This window comes from Pezoporus wallicus, unplaced genomic scaffold (assembly GCF_028554395.1).
Source record: "Pezoporus wallicus isolate ANWC-B61680 ecotype Strahan unplaced genomic scaffold, APGP_CSIRO_Pwel_v1 contig_4161, whole genome shotgun sequence".
Taxonomy (NCBI): domain Eukaryota; kingdom Metazoa; phylum Chordata; class Aves; order Psittaciformes; family Psittacidae; genus Pezoporus; species Pezoporus wallicus.
The window spans coordinates 1,544,761-1,563,753 of NW_026639584.1; the positions used below are offsets into that span (position 1 = coordinate 1,544,761).

An 18,993-nucleotide genomic window follows, 5' to 3' on the forward strand; every position below is an offset into this window, starting at 1 on the left:
CTTAATGCCTAAGCTTTCAACACCACTAGTCACTGCTACAGTCAATTCCTTAAATCTCACTCAAAAGATCTGTCAGATTTCTAAACTAAAAAGCTGTACAAAAGGAGTAGTAGGACCATGCCTTAAGAAAATCCACCAGGGTATGTGGTAAAGGGGCCCCAGGGTATGAGAAAACTCAGGCTCTTCAGCTGTAGTTGGTCTCAGTATTGTGGCTTCCTGGTTTTCAGCAATTAATCTCAAAAAGGACAGTGCTCTTTCATACCTTACCATTTATGGTTACAGAAAGCTTTGGAATAGGGAAACTAAGTTAGTTCAGCCACAGCAAAGCAAGCCCGGAGCAGGGCAGGGAAGGAAGATAATCCTGACATCCCCTTCAGCTCCAAGATACGCTATCCCAACTCTGTCATGTAGCAGAAGGTTTTTCATCTAAGAAAGAAGCATTTCATCAAAACCAGTAAGTACATTTCTAAGCAACTGTTTTTTCCTGGGAGCACGCCATAGCTTTGGGGTTTGAAAAATACAGTACTTTTGAAAACAACAATCTTTCCCAGTCTGCAGCATGACTGAGGACAGCCCAGACAGTCCACATGCTACAGCAAAGTTACTTTGTTCTCTCTTTTGTGACTGGATGCACTCCAGTATTTCTCCGTAGTTATTAACAAAGATAATGCTAATATTTTCACAAATTAGGAGTCTGCAGCCCATGAGATTTTTTTATTTTTATTAATTTTAATGGTAAACACACCTTTACCTTTAGGAGTTTCATGGCTTTAGGTGTTCAGCGCTCCTCTGGAGACTGTGCTTGTCTACATCAAAACTGGACTGGAGCCAGGTGCATGAACTGTCAGGCTGCCCTGATATCCACTCAGATTGATTTGTTCTGTGCAGCCCTGTAATGCATGGAATCCAAAATTCCAGAAAGTTTCCAGAGCTGCTCAACTGAGCAAGGAACTTGCTCTTTTTCTTTCCCTTTTTTTTTTTTTTCCCCTTTATGAAGCCCCATGTTTAAAAGCTAACAGAATGACTCTATAAACACCTGCACAGGCTTTGAAACAAAAACCTAACTGCCTTAATTCACTGTAGTGTCACATCAGGTAAAGAGTTCACTAATGAAGCAAAATGATATAGCATATTTCATGAAAGAAATGTAGCTGTATCATGTCAACTGCTGCTTCAGGTTTGCAGGAGAGCTGCATGAGTGCATGGCAGAATCTTTTCTCTGCACATTTTTATTGAGGTTCATGATCACCTTTTCTGCAACACACACGGTATTTGTGGTCCCAGTTGCATGGGATGGATTTAAAGTAATGGGTTCTAATCAATATGCAATGAACAAAACCAGTGGTCCCTGGCCCCAGCACCCCCAGCAAAGGCAGATCTGTACCAGCAAGAACTGCATCTAAATGCTGGGGTAGGAAATGGCAGGCAGGGAGAGGGGAATTGAGTGCCATAGCAGCATAACCAGTACACAGATCCCATTTATAGATCTAAAAAACTTTTGATTGCCTTCTGGTTCCCACACAAGATGCTTGTCCAATAAACTGATAATCAATACTATACTCCTTTGCTGGGTGCGTATGTTGTCCACATCAGGTATTTTGAGAATAAACCAAGAAGACTGTTAAGTTGGCGCTTGACAGCATAAAATCGACCAGCTATTCCGCATGTGGAGGCAGTAGAGGCCAAAAGACTCAGGCCTGTTTCAAAACTTACTGTTTCAGAGGTGCAGATGACTTGCATCACTCTTCTTAGTGTGATGTAGTATTAGCTTTTGATGCTCATCTGAAAGCTATACCTAAGTGTTCACTGGAAATTCATCATACGCTGTAGGATAAACCAGCCCCAAAGAATTAATAGCTCGCTGGTCATATTTATTCCCAACTGAAATTTGGGAGAAGGGTTGAGCACCCTCTATTCTGCAAAGGAGAGAGGTGTATTAATCAGTGCTACTGTTCCTGCCATACCCAAGTTCAGAGCAGCCTGCAGCAGCTGGACAGAAAGGTCTCATCCCAACTCACAGAGATCACAGCACTGGAAGGTCCTCGAGAGGCAGGGCAGGAGGAAGCATAGACTTCCCACAAAGTATCAAACATGTCTCTTGATCAAAAATGTCTATTCCCAACCTGAGCAGGTGGCATTCCTCAGGTTATCACCAGCAGCTGTCAACGCAGTGATTATACACGGAAATTGCACAGCTAATGTACTGTATAATTTAACTAGACTGAAGAAAAAGATTAGGGAGAAGGAACATTATGAAAAGATTTGGAGCTTATATTTTGCTAGCAATTAAGGAGGCACCCCATAATCTTCAGTGCAAAAGATACATTTACATTTGCTCTTAAAGGACAGATTTGCCCTTAAAGGACAGACTAAAACCCATTATACACTTCAACATCTTCCATTCAAATATGTTCAGACTTCCTGGGCCAATCAAGTTCTCTGCAGTGCTTCATTTTTCGAAGGTTTGATGATTTTGTCAGAGGAGTCACTAAATTTGCTCTTTCAACATCCCTCCTAATATACATTGACTGAGCTAGGAAGCAGAATAGAAGAATTTTTAATCTGAAAACAAATTAACCTTTCAAACAATGGGGAAATTTCAACTGAATGTTTTTCCATATGCAGCATTGCTTTGTCTTGAGGGCCAGAAAATGCAGGATTTTCAGTGCAAGAACACAACAATATTTATATATGAAAGGAAAAAAAGAACACATGGGGTTTCCTTCACTAACCTGGGTCTGCTGTTAAATTAACCTGTACATTCAGGAAACATCACAGATTTTTCTGGTCTTCTGAATTTTAAAGCACAAAGAAATGGAGCAGGAACTATGTCTTTCAGTTTTAGGGACCATATTTACAGCTACTGTGGTGCAGCAACACCACAGTGACATGAGCACCTCTGATCTACACTGCCTGAAGACCTACCTGTTATATTTAATGTTTATAGAAGCCCTCAGTGAGATATTTCAGAAAAATCTTTCTTGCTGACATTCTCTGCATAATTATATGTCCTTATTCTCTTTGGGGTAGAGGAGACATCTGAACTGGGGGAGCAGAGGCACACGGAATCACCCCACACAGAGAACCAGGGTCAGGCAGCCCAGCTGGGGTCAGGATGGGGAGCACACTGCACATCATGCTGGAGAACCTCTTGGCCATTTTTGAAACTTTCCAATTTCCACATACAAATGCCTTATGTGCCTGAAAGAGATAGTCTGACAGTTTAAGATGATTAGAAAGGATGAGCTTACTGGTACTTCTGCTGCATATGTGGCTGACATTCAAACGGACTGATGGGGCAACTACATTTCTTATTAATCTTCTGATTAATAGTCCTACAATTCCTGTTTTCCATGTAACAAGGGGTTCGATTACTCCACTATTCCTTGATGTCACTGGGACAGCTATGTCATTATGGCAGCATTATGGAACATCTAAAACTCCAGACACTAACAGCACTAGGCCACTAGCAGTTTTGAACAAGTCGCAGTGGCAGCACCAATCTCTGATTTTCTATTTTCTCAAAGGACTAAAGATTAATAGAATCATAGAATGGTTTGGGTTGGAAAGGACCTTAAGATCAACCAGTTCCAATTCCTTGCCATGGGCAGGGATGCCTCACACTAAACCATCTTGTGAAAAACTAGGGACTATGGTATTGTTTATTAAGATTTATGCTAAGCCTGATGTAAAGATTAGACAACAAAAGAAAAGATAACCGTGGTCGCTTGTGCAGATTAAACCAGACACCGCTTGCGCAAGTTTTGAGGAAATATCTGCAAGTTTTGAGGAAATATCTGCAAGATGTTCTAAAAAAAAAAACTGGCAGACATATGGGTGGGGGCAACTATTGCTTTGCTTAAGTGCTTTACTTGCATAAGTTGACACCAAAATTACTTACAAACCGCAAGACGCTTACTAAGGGCTTTTGCAAAACAATTCTAAAAATTATTGCACAGCAAGTTGAAGACCATATATGGAAAAGGATATCTAAAGGTAACCGAGGAGGACTTCAAGCCTTCAGCCTCAAGCAACTGGGGCATGCGCAGAGTACTCCGTTGAAGATACGAATGCGGAACTGGAGGACTGATAAAAAGGGACTGTTAGAACTGTTCAGCACGGCAGTTGTCGGAGCGCAGACTCCCCTGTCGTCCAGCGCTGTCTTTGCTCATATTCTACTTGCTATAATTAATAAAATTTCAATTGGATTATGATCCGTTGTGGTCCTAATTTATAACAATCTCACCCAAGGCTCTGTTCAACCTAGCCTTGAACACTGCCAGGGATGAAGCATTTACCACTTTGTGCAACCTGCTGCAGTGCCTTACCCCTCTCAGGGTAAAAGAAATTCCTTATATCTTACCTGAACTTCCCCTGTTTAAGTTTGAACCCATCACCCCTTGTCCTATGACTACAATCCCTGATAAGGAGTCCCTCTCCAGCTTCCTTGTAGGCCCCCTTCAGATATTGGAAGGCTGCTATCATTGTTACTCTAAGAAATTCTTGTCAACAACACAGGCTTGCACTGGTCTATCATTAGCTTCTGAGTTATAACGAAGTGCCAATCTGGTACCACATCTTAAGGCCCATATTCCAGGACCAATGATGTTCCTTTATTCCATTTTCCCCCAACCAAACTGCACAATAAGGAAAGGAGAGTCAGTTTAATATCAACTGGTCTTACAGCGCTGTGGTGCACACTGTACCACTACTTAAAATATTCTGGAATTCTTTGGTTATTGGGTTGGTTGACTTTTGCTGTTCCCTTTCACCCCCCCTCCCCCCGAACCAAACCAAACCACAGAAGTTTCCAAGGGACAATCACTGCTGACATTCACTCAAGTCCCCTTGCAGGGTGCATGTGCCTCTCTGCACAGTTTTACATGAGTACACAGGCACAGCATGAGCATGCTGGCAGTGCTTGATGCCACATATTTTATTTACAGCCCCATAGACCAAGAAAAACACAAGACAGCCTTATTTAAGGGCATTAATGCACATTCTGTATTAAACGCAAATGTCAGTAAGCAGGTAAGGTTCATCATAAGTCAACCTCCTAAGAGGCTTCTAGCAATGCCAGTGAATTATACATGATCATCAGAAAAACAATTCCCCTCAAAATGCTGTATGCAAAATTTGCAGTGGATAGTGAAGTTTTATTTAAAGTGGAATCAAATATGGCACTGGACAAAACTCAGTATTTAAACAACAGCAACTCCTTTAATTCCTAGGCCAACTCAGAACAGCCTTTCATTGTGATATCCTGTAGCAGCAACTTCAAAACCTATACTTCAAAAATTCTGTAATTAGACTCAAGTTATGCTAAATGACCAAACCTGGTTACTGTCCATAGACAGCTATATTTTTATTGTTAATAACACTAATATTCAGATGCTATAGTAACCTAAAAACAGTAGCATTTCAGTGTTCAGATACCATTTTTCTTAGATTATCAAACTGTCAAAGGCAGACGCTTTCCCCAGAGAAAACCAGAACTAATAGGAAAGAAAGAAACACTGAGATTACATTCACATTCCTCCTGTAAGAGCTGATCGTGTCTTTATCTAGTCTTTCCCCAACTCCAGTATCACCACAACTCTGCCAGCCTCAGGCAGCTGGAGACCATCTACTCTTGGTTAACCTGAAGAGCCTATTTGCTAAACTTGGCTTGTGCTTGTCTTAAAACTGTGTCGAAATTTAAGTCTTGGTATTTGATTTGTTGCTTAGCTACACACAGGCAGATTTAGGCCATGGACCACGTCATCCCGAAGGCCAGCCAGAAAGGATACACTAAGGATTCACACTAAATAGCTGCACACACCTGAAGCTGAAATAATGAAAACACACCAGCTACCATATGTCATGTGCATCGTGGTCTTGCATATGAGACAGGACTGAAACGTGTTTCAGCTTGTACGTAACTTATTTTTCATTTCTCCTTCTCCAAAAACACCCACACAAATCTTGCCAGTTTTATCATTTGCCACAATTATGGCTTGCACCATATTTTCATGAAAAAACAAAACCAAACACACAAATCTTCAGCTACAGCTTTCAGTGCAACAGACACTGGTGCTGGGCTGAACTTGCAGTGACTCTTATGGCCCATTTATACATTAATACAATCCATCAGCCATAATGACTTTACGGCACATGGATTCATAGTAATTATTTTCTGATTCTCTTTGCCAAAGCAATATCAAGATAATTTTAAATACTATTTGGCAAAGGAGTTGGGGTGAAATGCCAGGCACCCCAAAGCTAGGGTTCAGACCGCTCACACTTTTCCCTCTTCCACTAGTGCCAGCAGCTGTCCTTGACTCAGTGTGCATGGTGGAATGACAGCAGTTTGAACAGCTACGTTTTCTAATCCTGTTCCATGGTGCTTGGTGGCATCATACTATTTCTGTCTAGAAAATGCAGCTTTTCTCAGCTATTGGATCAGACATCAAGTTTTGAGCATCCCTGAATGGACAAGGCCATACAATAAACATGCACAATTCAGAAACAGGCTGATTTTATATTATGCTGAATTGTATATTATTTCCGCTCTTTTGAAATAAGACAACCACATTTCAGACTAATCCAGAAGAAAAGGTATCGTGTAAAAAGGATTCTACAGTGGGAAGATTTTCCTTTCATGCAGCCTTACACAACACAGTATCTCTTGCTTCAGAGAAGCATCAACACAAAATATACTGGATAAAGGCTGAGGACTATCAGGCTTTTAACAGAACTCTGCTCAACATAATGACATTTTCTTGCCCCATCTCCTAGTCCCCCCACACACATACTTTTTAAAGTACTATATAGGAAATATCGGAAAGTAAAAAAGTTGCTTTTTTATTACTGGTCATAAACACAGCAACTTTCTTACAAATTCTAAGTTTTTGCAAAAATGGGACTGTTCCTCTATGGGGTATGTTACATTCCAGAAGCTAGTCACACAACTGTAGCCAATCCTAACCATATTTTCCCTCTCCTTTTTGTCCTTTTATTTCATATGAGGTTGTTCAGATTCCACAACTTTAAATCATGTTGGGAAAAAAGCTGGTGACTGCCCAGAAGCGAGGTGAGACAAGAGCCCTGTGCCTGGGGCTGGGAATGGTTGCATGCTCCATGATGATGTGCTTCTTTATTGGGATCACCATTGTGCCATTCTACACTAAAAGGTAATATCAGCCATTTCTTATGAATACAAAGCTATTTATTTTCCTCTCAGCAGCAAATACAGTTAGTAAAGCAGTGCTAAAATGTATGCTAGTACATTGGACAACATGTTCTTGAATTGCTCGTAAGAATTTAAGGCAGAAGAAAAGAGAAAGGACAAAGTGAACCAAGAATTCAGGAGACATTAGCAGCTAAGCACAAGAAAGAGGGATAGAATGAGAACAATAAAACTAAATAAAATAAAACTAAAATAAAACTTCAATAAAACTAAAAAAAAAAACATCAGCAACAGAAGTCATGGTAAAATTGTTCAGTTGAGAATATGTATCTTGCTTCCAACTCAAGTATCATGAGAAACTGGCACCTTCAGCAGCAAAGTTGACTGCAGCAAGTGTTGCAGAACACAATGGCTGTGCAAGAAATTACTCTTACCCATGATTTTGTTTTGTTTTGCAAGTTCTGCTTCCACACACAGAATCAATTTGCAAAACCCAAAATAAGATGAAGAGTGCAGCTCCAGTTTTCACATTTGAAGCTTTTGATAGCGAAAGCAAGTACATCACCTCATTCTTCTTGCTAAGAGCACTTTTAAGTTCAAAAATGTTTGAAAAACAGTACCTTTAAAACACAGTAATTCACATTTTATTTATTTTCCAGCCTCCTGATTATATTACAAAAGACATTTGTATGTCAAAAGATGGGTTTCCTAAGAACTGGAGTCAGAGTATGTCTTTACTTTTTTGCCACCAAAGTGTACCACTAGAAGCAAAAGCTTGCTATGTTATCAGTAATAAAGAGTAATTCTTGAGAGAAAGCGATAAGTAACAGCAAAAAATGAGCTTTTGCCAAACAAAATCCTGCTACTTATTCATGCAGAAAACGTCTGTGTAGTAAAGAAGGGAAAGAACAAGGGAACTGATCTGAGTTCTGAGAATTATTGAGTGAAATTAGTCAAAATAATCCCAAAACATCAAGCATATGCACTTCCAGATATTTACTACCACATATTCAAATCCACAGGAGTTTTTATTTCCTGAATAACACTGATAACATCTGATTACAGATAGGGCTAGAATCTATGTTTAACAAATGGCCACATGAGCTTTCCTGCCTTGTTTCCCCACTTTGCTTCCTCATGGCTGCATCCAGAGCAGGGCTGCCATCCATCTGGGGTGGGCAGAGCTCACCATACCAGGACTGAAACCCAGCCACTCTGGCCACTGCTGACAGACAGCACAGAGAGGGTCACCTTCAGCACAGAACTGAGAACAGATGCTGCTAACACAGTTAAAAGCATTACCTTTTATTTTGTCTTTGTAGTGTTTGGACAACAGAAACCATGTGCAAAGTACTCAAAGCCAACATCAAGGACAAAGTTCTCTGCCCAGATGGCGAGGGCTCAGAGGATGAGGATATCTTTCCTTATCCCTGTCTACAGGTGTGGGTTAATCTCACAGCGTCGGGACAAGAGGTTATGCTGTATCAGACTGAAGATACACTGGAAAGAAACCCTAAGGTACTTGCAACACAGATGAAATAATCACTCTGCTGCTGTCTAACACCTCTGAGAAAGGGTGATCGTTTTTAAACCAAGCAGTAAAATAAGAACAGGAGTTTTTTAACTTTTGCAATGTCTGTGCGCAAACCAAGGCATTTTTAAAACATACCAGAAATTACACAGTTTGGGGTTTTGTTTTGAACACTTCATAAAACATTAAGTTAGTACTTGCTAAGGAATTATATCAACTAAACGGGAGTATTTAACATTTATGAACATGTAGAAATACTCAAGTCTTCAAGTTGAAGACCAAGGGTAAGAAGCAGGTAAAAAAAAATCTCAGTTTTACTTCCATTTTAGGTGTGCAATATGAAGCAGGGAATAAAGATGAAATGAGGGTGCTGTTGGGAAGATGATGCACAGTTTAGACAAAGCAGAAACTAATTAGTAGTTTTGAAAGATGTCTTTGGTTTGGTCTGCAGGTGTTTCTGGCCAGTATGACAGCAGAAAAATGGAATCATGGAGTAGGCAGTGGTGCTGTAGGAAGCACTTATATAATGCAGATGTTGGGTACTGCAGTAGAGGCCCCCTGATCAGCAGTTTAGGGATCTCTTCCCCAGAAGAAGAGTGTAGACCATTGGCTTCAGAGGTATGATTAGGGAAGGAGGAAGTAGGATGTCACCCCTCTGTTCCTGCCAGTGTTTCTTCTCAGGAATCAGTGAAGAGCTCAGTGTTTTAGGCTTGCTCCCCACAGCTAGAAGTGCTCCTACAGGTACACTGTCTCAAGGAAGGTGAGGTTCAGTTCAGTTCCAAAGCCATGAGTATTTTAAGGCCTTATTCCAGCTCAACACTCCCTTAGGGGGCACAAAGTGAAATTCGGATCTTGGATGCCCAAAACTGCAGCACTTTCAGAATCCAAACCAAGCATGCTCAGACTACAAACGCTCATATTCTTAAAGAAATTCTAGAAAGTTTCACAAGTCTCAATCTCATAGCATAAACCACTTAAGCTGATGAGAATTTTGCTAGCTATTGCCTGTCTCAGGAAAAGCTACATATAATGAAGCAGCCAAGCAGAAATTATCCGCTGTGGATTGAAACAAGAGTGATGTTCACTGCCAGAGGAGGCGATTTGCTGACTTCCTGGCTGCTGTTTGCATTACTGCAAGTACAAGCCTTCAGGTCAGGAGCCATTATTCTCTTTCTGTCTTGTTGAGTTTCCAGCTCCAGACACCTTAGCATCATTATCTATGTAAAATAATTTGGCAGAAAAGAGCCTGTTATGAATACCAGTGATAAGAATGAGTGGTTTAAAGTCTAACAGTATTTCCACTGAAGACTAAGTAACAGCATTACCATGAGAGGTCAAAATAGTTCTGTGTTACAAGGACAAGTAGGAAGCCTGCAACAGCCCTGCTGTTCTTATATGTTTCTAATAGTTACACCCAGAGGTGCACAGTGAAGCAGCTTGGTTTCACTGCACACTGGCAAGCCAGACTGAATGTCTGCACAGCTAACACGTCTGCTGTGGTGGTGCCTCACTCCTCTGCTGCAATCCAAGCTTGGCACTGTAATAATAAAGTGACAGTCTCAAAGGCTATAGTTCTATTTTGAGCTTGTATGTATTGCTAGTATCTAACAACATGACTTCAATCTGTAAATCTGCAGACTGGGGGCATACACACACTGACAGAAGCAGGAAAGCATGGCAAATGGTTTATGGACATGAGGTAACTAATACAATGCTAGCCAAACCAGAGATGCTTTTGCCAGCATGTTTGTTGCACTCAATCTAACTCCAAGCTTTGTGTTAGAGTACCCATTATAATGAGTGACCTTGATTTCTTATTTCAGTGCTCGTATGTCCCAGGCAAGTCAGAGAACTCTAAAGAAGTTAAAGCACGAATAGAAACAATTGCAAGCAATTTCAAGAAGTACCAGACTTTCCCGTGCTACTATGACCCAGGAGGAACTCAGCCCAATGTCATTCTAAGCAGACTTTATCCCCCCAGAGGCCTCCTCTTTGCTTTCCTTTGGCCCACACTCATGTTTACAGGTGGATGTCTGATTATTGTGCTGGTAAAAATTAGTCAGTATGTTTCTGTTCTTTCTGCTTGGCAGTAGAAAATAAATACCTGGTATAGATTGATGCATGATACTGAAGTGCCTTTGTTCTACCTGTCTAATGGCATTTTGTAACTTTTACTATACAAGGGTTCAATCCAACTGCAGGTATTATGGAAAACTGAATGACACCCGCTATGAATGGCAAACCATTATATGAAGTCAAAATATAAAACCAATTCCCAGGAATGCCTGAAAATACCCCATAAGAACACACAGACTGAGTTACTAGCTATTATAACCTTGGGCTTTCTGAGGTACAGCTGCTTTACAGAGCTACAACTCAAGTTTACTACGAAGCACTTGTTCCACATTTTAGACAGGGTCCTAATTTTGAGACCAGATCCATACACATCATTATTGGCACACACACCTTTTATGTGCTTCATTACTGGTACAGTGCATATTCATGGCACACTTTTTTCTGTCAAGAAAAGAGGGGGTTTTATGGTCCAAAGTGATATTTGTTATGGATATCTCTGCTTTCAGGAAAGAAGAGAGGAAAAATCACCCAAAAACTAGATGTACACACATAGATATTGCAAACTTTGCACTGTGAACATCTAAACCCAGTTGTATGTAATGAAATATATGCTTAAATTATAAGGTAAAGAAGGTTACCTTAGTTTTTGCATTTAACTCAAATCTTAGCCTTGCTTTACTTTTTAAAAAGGGGTACCACTCCAGAAAGGCTACCAGCTTGCCATTGAAATACATCATAGACCTCTTTAGGAAGGGAAGTTACAATATAAAGAATATTATTATGTAGTAGAAAACATCCACGATGCCTTACTAAATACAATAACCTAACCACAGAAGTTTGCATGCTTAGCACATAGGTATTTCACCATAGATACGTGTTTGTTTCAAACAGCAGGACTCATAGGAATGCTCTGAAGCACATATAGACACATTTTATGTTCTCGGAAAATAACTCCATTTTTCTCAGCCAATTTTCAAATTGATACAGGAGAAACACAGGATAAGTCCAAGCTTTGTATTAGAGCATCCATCAAAATGAATCACCTTGATTTCTTATTTCAGTGCTCGTATGTCCCAGGCGAGTCCGAGAACTCTAAAGAAATTAAAGTATGAACAGACTCGGGACACAGTTAACACGGTAGGCAGCTGAAACTGTTCTAACGGTGTTCTCAATTACTCTTGAGCTTCTGTAAACGTTTTCCTCTTCTTTTTCCATCTGCAGAAGTTGTAATCCACTTGGGGTGAAGTTTTAATAACACTCTCTACACTTCTTACAGCAGCACACAAGGAGTCTACAGAGGCTTCAGGGGGTTTTGCTCCCTTTTTTAAATCAAGTCTACAATAAATCTGATAAATAAAATGGTATTTTTCTTATATCCAGCAAAACACTTCCTATGAGAAGTGCTTCAATACAAACAGCGACCACTGCAGTGACAGATGTAGACAACTCATGTCTCAAGGCAGGATAGATGACCAAGATATGTATCACAGCATTAAACCTCCTGCCGGGGGAGAGAAGTGGCAGTACAAGCAGATGCTGATGGAATTCACAGTTGAAATCTGTTTGACTATACATAACTTTCACCAGCATTGATGCTTAGACTATAGTAATAGTGCTTGAGGTAACTGAAACATGGCAAGGAACGTAAGAAGAATGAAGACAGATTTTAGACCCTGATGAATACTTCAGTTGTGCAAGCCCTTCACATGTATATACAAATACTATTGTTTTTCTGAAACTATTAAAAGGGCACAGACTCTCAGGAGTACTTTTGCATCTAGATGCTAAAAAAGGCTTGGATGTGGTGATTCTCCTGTTGGAAACTCAAAGAGGACTAAAGCCCCAGCACTATTCTTAAGGGAACTAGGATTTCTCCTAGGAAAAAAACCAACCAAACTCCACAGCTGCAAAAGGTTGTAAAACAGAGCCTATTCCATGAATGGGAAGCTATTTGTGTGTATGAGGTAGATTCAGCTTTCAGTAGATTTTATTAAGACCACCTTTCCCTAACTTAGGTGGGGTCACAACAATGGCAACTGAAGAGGAACCTGTGGGACAGTGATTTGCTAAGAAGCCACCTGTGAGTCACCAGTATGTTCTTCATATACATGAACAGAAGCAGGCACCTTCTGGTACCTCTGACAGTTCTGATTTCATTATCCTGCTATCTGGTGCTATTTTTATTACCTGATCCTCAAATCATCCACAGGGCAGTTTACATAGAGAGAAGACTCTGGTCCCTAGATTCCTCACTCATTGCATAAGCCCACTGTACATGACAACAAAATACCTTTCAATGGAGTAACTGGTACTCCCTCCTTTGTTTTGGAGGGGTTGGTGTGGAAGTTTTGTTGCTTGTTTGCTTTGGCTCTTTTTTAGTTATTGCTTATTTCAGTAAGGAAATAAGAAAAAAATCAATGTGGGGTCTCTAGACTGCTCCCTATTCAGACTCCACACAAAACAACTCAGATATTTTACCTCTGACAATTTCCATACTAGGAAAAAACCCTCAGCATTTAGGGTTAACTGTAAGACTCGAAATGTGCAAGCTTGCTTGAGGATAGAAAATATAGTAATACAGGGAAAATAGTTCTAAATATTGGAGGCAGTTATCTCTTATGAGAGAGCTGGAGTTGTTCAGTCTGGAGAAAAGGTGGCTCTGTGAAAGCCTTAGAGCAGCTCCAGTGCCTAAAGAGGCTGCAGGAAACCTGGAGAGGGGCTTTGGACAAGGGTCTGTAGGGACAGGACAAGGGGGAATGGCTTCAACCTGACAGAGGGGAGATGAGCTCTTAGGCAGAAGTTCTTCCCTGTGAGGGTGCTGAGGCACTGGCACAGGGTGCCCAGAGAAGCTGTGGCTGCCCCATCCCTGGCAGTGTTCAAGGCCAGGTTGAACACAGGGGCTTGGAGCAAGCTGCTCTAGTGGAAGGTGTCCCTGCCCATGGCAGGGATGAGCTTTAAGGTCCTTTCCAACCCAAACCAATCTGGGATTCTACTTCTTACTGCTTGTGATTCCAGGCAGATTTCCAGGAGGTCTCAGCAGGATAAGTAAGGTATTCTGCATTCAGCACCAAAAGCAAAGAGCGAACTTGAAAATACTTCAACTTCAGCATAAAGATAGCACAAGATTAATATTACAGACTGGGGGCAAAGGAGAGAGTTAATTGTAAGGTTCCATCTCTTCAGTAAAGCATTTCTACCACCCTTGGAGCAAGACAACCTGAATGAAATAAAGGCTCTTCAGTACAACCAAATTCAAACCCATTCTTCAATAAACTCTTTGAACACCTTTAAATAACTTTGTTCCTATGCTTTAAAGTCTAATGAGACAGCACAATTTGTTGGAGAGGTGCCTCCAAAAACAACTGAACAAGAGAGGTTGATGTTTGATGCCCCATTGGTTTATAGCTTGCTAAAGCTCTGCAGAGGTTTTCTCTGCTGGAACATTTCAGGACATTTGGCATGCTTATTTGTAAGGTACATAGGAAGGAGAACTTTTGAGACTCCTTGTAATAAGCACGTGCCCCTAAGTCAATGGAGCTGTCAGCTGCAGCAGCCTGAAACCGCAGCACCAGAATTTAAGCCTAGTCTACAGAAGATAATTACAATCTCTTGGCTCATCAAATAGTTGCAATGAACAAATGTCTCCAAGTAATTTTTCTTATGCTATACAGATTGGCAGAAAGACAATGAATGAACAGGCCTCATAACTGAATTACTCTCTGATGTGAGGGGAGGAAATCCCACAACCATGGCTGGATCTTGCATACACAGAATAATGTGAAGCCTGCCCCTACTGCAGCCTATAGAATACACAGCTAGGATTACGCATACAGTGGGGGTAAATAAACTTTGTGGCCTGTTTATAGTTTTGGCACCACAAGTTTTGTTTTTACTGCACTTTTTAAGAGTATATTAAACTTGCTACATAGAGATACTGTTGTGTGAGTAAAAGTCTGCTGCCTTTATTCACACGTACTGTTTTTTTCTTCTATGACCCTGAAGCCAGTGACAGAAGCAGAGGAACCAGCACTCTTTTATCCATGTCTGTCACTGTTTGGGAAATCAGAAAGTGGCAACTGCCAAACCTGTTTGCCTAACCAAAGGAGAATCCAGCTCCTGAAGCTGAGGGAACTGAGGTGATTCACTGCAGACACAGAGATCAGAGATCCCTCTTTCTTCTCCTCTGATCTTATTGCATCAAAAATTTTGCCTTGAACTTGGAATAAAAGAATAGCTAGCCCATTAAAGGAACACTTGCACAGTTGTTTTGGGGGCTTTGGGGCTTGTTTCTGTAAGCCTTCTACAAATGCACATTTATCAGACTGTGACAAAAAAAAATATTAAGCCTCTATGAGAAATCCTCTGTGAAGCAATTCATTCCAAATACAGCACTGAGGCACCTGCACAAAGATATACATTGATAGCAGCAGTAAAACAGCTTTTAGAAGTTTTAATCTACCTTTCCACAGATGAAAAAATCGAAGTCTCTGTTGTTCCATTTATAGCTACTGATGTTCCTCTCTACAGCCACTGAAATGGTTCGTCATGCCTCACTTGTGAACAAGAAATAATTCATTGCTTTCTCAACCACTTTCAGTAGAGCAATGAAACAGCACCAATGAAGAGAACTCTTAAAGGTGTTTAAAATGGTACAATCCATCAAATCATCTGAACTCGAATTCCACATTATTTACTCTTCAAAAGTAGCATGTTAATGTGGAGATTCAACACACGACGAGCAAAGTCAAGTACACCACCACCCCTCAAGGAAAGAACTTGGGGTCCTTTGTGGTCAGGTAGAAACACTATCGATTGTTCAATTCTTGCCTAAAGAACTCCACACAAGGTAAAAGTTTAGACTGGAAGAATCAAGTTGTCGTAGCAGGACTGAGCTTATGGAGCTATGCTGCAGTGGCCTACCTGCATCCATACAGCATTCCCAACTACCCAATAATCTTGCAGTGTATTTTGGGACAGATTAGCTGGCCTGAGAAAACAAGACAGAATTACCCAACCAAACGTGATGGTTCCTGGAAGCTTCTAGTCTATAAAGTTGTAACAGTGTGCACTTGGGAGTCTTTCCAGAGCAACAGAACACATTGCCAACATTGCTCACGTAAACACCCAGTGCAGGCTTAGGAACCCATTTATATGATGTGGCTTTATTCCCCTCAAAATGGGCACCCTAGGGGTCCCCATGCATTTTCTGCATAAACACAGTTCTTTAAGTGTGCCCCACTGTCTGTGCTTTAAACAAAGGACCTCTTGGCTTTGGTCTTAGGGTAGCACCATGTATTAGAAGATTGGGTCTGCCATTGGAGGTGAGGAAAGCGCATATGTGAGGCACATACATAAGCTGCCCAACGCTGTGGCTCAACCTGCAGTGTTCTGAACATCAGCTCAGGAAAAGCCGTCCCTTTTACAAGACAGCGATGAGAAATACCAGTGCTAACAGTGGTGTTACTGCTGATTTCAGTAGACTCAACGATTTAATTGACTCATGGATGACTCATTGACTCAGTGGCAGCTTCAGACCAGGGCTCTGAGAGACACTTCATTTTTACCATAGCTCAAGGAGACATTGGAAAAAGATGATGAAATTCCAGTCTTTGTCACGTCTACTTCCTAGAAGTAACATACTAAACTGGGTTCAGAAAACCACAAAACTGTTTAGTCTTTTTAATAGTTAAAATATCAGTTGCTTTTCCAGGGCATTTAAGTATGCAGCATATAGCTAGCAATAGGGAAATCTGCAAACAGAAGGGAGATGAGAAACGGATACAGATTACACTGAAGTGGTGAGACAGACCAAAGCTGAAAACAGGATTTAAGGCAGTGGCGTCAAGACACTGTTGGGATAATATCACACTATTAGTCTCATAAATGAGTCTTAATGAGAAGATAAAACCCAGATGCTTCACTGGTAAATACTACTGTAGGATAAATGAATTAATGTAAAGAGAGTTAGCAACATACTCGAGTTATGGATTGTGTTGAAAAAGCCAAAACATTATGAATTTGTTTCAGAATGACAGGTATTAAGATTGCTTAAAGTTACTGGAAAATCCTAAATATTTCAGTTAGTACTAAAGAACAGCTGAAATATATTTAATGTTGCAAACATACCTTATCCCGTGACAAAACTGTGTTGTTTTGTGGTGTTTTTTCCCCAAACACTCTCCACACAACACTGTGCCTAAGAATCAGCTGCTTTCAAAAGCATGAAAAGATTTCTCCTGGACTAAAGAGCACATGAGCACTGTAGAGGTTCTGGAAATCTTCAACAGAAACACAAGAAGCATAGTCCTGACCTTAAAGGTCACCTAACACCTCACAACACCTAACAGTAACACATTCAGTCTTAGAAGGGGGCTCTCTCGTGGCTGAAAACGAGCACTGCACAAATCTGTCGAAGGAACCCAAAATACAAATAAGAAATAGAAGAGCCTTTTAAAAAGAAAAGAACAAAAAACATCACTTATCAAAAAACAAAACCACCCCCTCCCCCCCCAAAAAAAAAAGCAAACCGACCCCCCCTCCCCCATTATTGATATTTGTAGATGTGTGTTTTGGGAATGGACAATTTAGGAGAGTTTAAAGCATAGAATCACAGAACAGTTAGGACTGGAAAGGACCTTAAGATCATCTAGAAATCAGCAGGTCACTAGCTCCCTCTGCACAGGAGGATCCAAGTCTCAGACTGCCCTCTGGAAACATGTGGCTGTCAGCATGGGACACCAGCTCCATCCTTCTCAGTCCCTAGCCACTTCGAAAGACAGATGAGTCTTTTGAATGCATGAGGAGCTCCTGTAGTCTCACAGCCTCTTTAAAAGTTCAGCAAATGGATCAATACAGGAAGCCTGAACCCAGCTGGTAATTCACTGGAAAGCAGGATTTTTTTAAACTTATGAATAAAAGCCCGTAGTTGCTGATTTGGAACAAAATTAACAACATGCTTCTTCATTTATTTTATATTCTGAAAAGCAGCACTGTTTAGCTTCATGGTTGCACAGAATTTATCTACATGGAAAAGCAGCAAATCACCCACTCAGCTGATATTTAAAGTCTCTCAGACAGCGTTGAGAACAAGTATTTTATACAGTTATTAAACATCAAGACTCTACAGGAAAGTAGTTTATAAAAAAAATTAAATTTCAAGACTCAAACTGATGGATGACACTTCATGATCTCAAATCATAGCAACGTACAGGAATATACGTATGCATATTAAGATTAGAAGAATTATTTCTCAGAGGATAAAAATGAATTCAAAATGAGAAGAATCAACAGATAAAGTGTAATTCTGTTGCCCGCCTTCTCAACTCAAACTAATTCCATGTCAAAAGCAGACACTGGCACCTAACTGCAGTAGTCAGAAAATACAAATTCAGAAATTAAGAATTTATCTGGCTGCAAAACATGAAGGTACAGCTGTAAAAATTAACAGATGCTTTTTCCAGCATTCAAGAGCTAAGTGACTAAAAGACACTATTAATTCCACGAGATTATTACTGCATCTCAGTGTGGCTGAAACAATTCCATACAGGAGAGCACTTAGCCTTTAGCAGGCTACATCTGTTTCAGATTCCACAGTAGCTGGATATAGAAGCAGAACTGGTGCCCACCTAAGATGCTACTGCAGCACGCTGTTGTTTCTCCCAAGTACTACCCAAGGGGGACTATATCCCAACACTATTTAGAAACAAGTTTGCAGCAGAATGAGAACAGCTCAAAAGCAGAACGATAGATTGACTGTGCTGAAAGTGGCACAGAGGAAATAACCCAAAACAAACAACAAAACCAAATTAAAACAAAACAAAACACTTCCCAACCTCAAGCAAACACAAAACACATCAACAAAATCAAAACCTCCTAAACCCAGCAACATAAGCCCACCAGGCACCTCACCAGATGCTCGAGATAATCACTGACACGCTGGGGACAAGGATAAAAATACAGAAGTAAGATGATCACTACTAAAATGACCAGAAAAAACAAACCACTCTGGAAAGATAGTTCTAAGAGCTCAGACGTCACCAACAAAAGGAAAAACTATTTCCACCTCCCTCCTGGAATACTACCAATTTTTGTATGATACTAAGTATTAACACTTATTCTATAAAGATGTACAGAGCTTTCATGCTCCTGCTCCAAATTTCTGTCAATTTACTTCATCAAGTGTGAAAAAGAAGAGTCCCCAGCTCCATACACCTAATGA

The 18,993-nt window shown here is 40.6% G+C and overlaps 2 protein-coding genes across 5 annotated transcripts in view; one reads left to right on the plus strand and one right to left on the minus strand.

Annotated features, from left to right (window-relative positions):
- Positions 1-18,993, minus strand: part of KCNIP1 (potassium voltage-gated channel interacting protein 1) — a 398,295-nt gene that overhangs the window by 362,169 nt on the left and 17,133 nt on the right. The gene's annotated exons all lie outside the window — the stretch shown is intronic.
- On the plus strand, positions 296-10,811 carry KCNMB1 (potassium calcium-activated channel subfamily M regulatory beta subunit 1). Of its 3 annotated transcripts, none has more exons than XM_057415109.1 (4): positions 296-454; positions 7,009-7,172; positions 8,491-8,686; positions 10,523-10,811. In XM_057415109.1, the coding sequence occupies exons 2-4, from the start codon at positions 7,036-7,038 to the stop codon at positions 10,790-10,792; spliced, it is 603 nt and encodes a 200-aa protein (XP_057271092.1). In that variant the 5' UTR covers positions 296-454; positions 7,009-7,035; the 3' UTR covers positions 10,793-10,811. The 3 variants fall into 3 exon arrangements, with proteins under 3 accessions (XP_057271092.1, XP_057271093.1, XP_057271095.1); XM_057415110.1 differs by lacking the exon at positions 296-454 and adding an exon at positions 5,789-5,913; XM_057415112.1 differs by lacking the exon at positions 296-454 and adding an exon at positions 5,789-5,913 and having other exon boundaries at positions 7,018-7,172.

Coding starts and splice junctions, on each gene's coding strand:
- KCNMB1 (XM_057415109.1), top strand. CDS start 7,036: ATGTTGGGAAAAAAGCTGGTGACTGCCCAGAAGCGAGGTGAGACAAGA. Junction 7,173..8,490: donor GTGCCATTCTACACTAAAAG/GTAATATCAGCC, acceptor TTGTCTTTGTAG/TGTTTGGACAACAGAAACCA. Junction 8,687..10,522: donor CACTGGAAAGAAACCCTAAG/GTACTTGCAACA, acceptor TTCTTATTTCAG/TGCTCGTATGTCCCAGGCAA.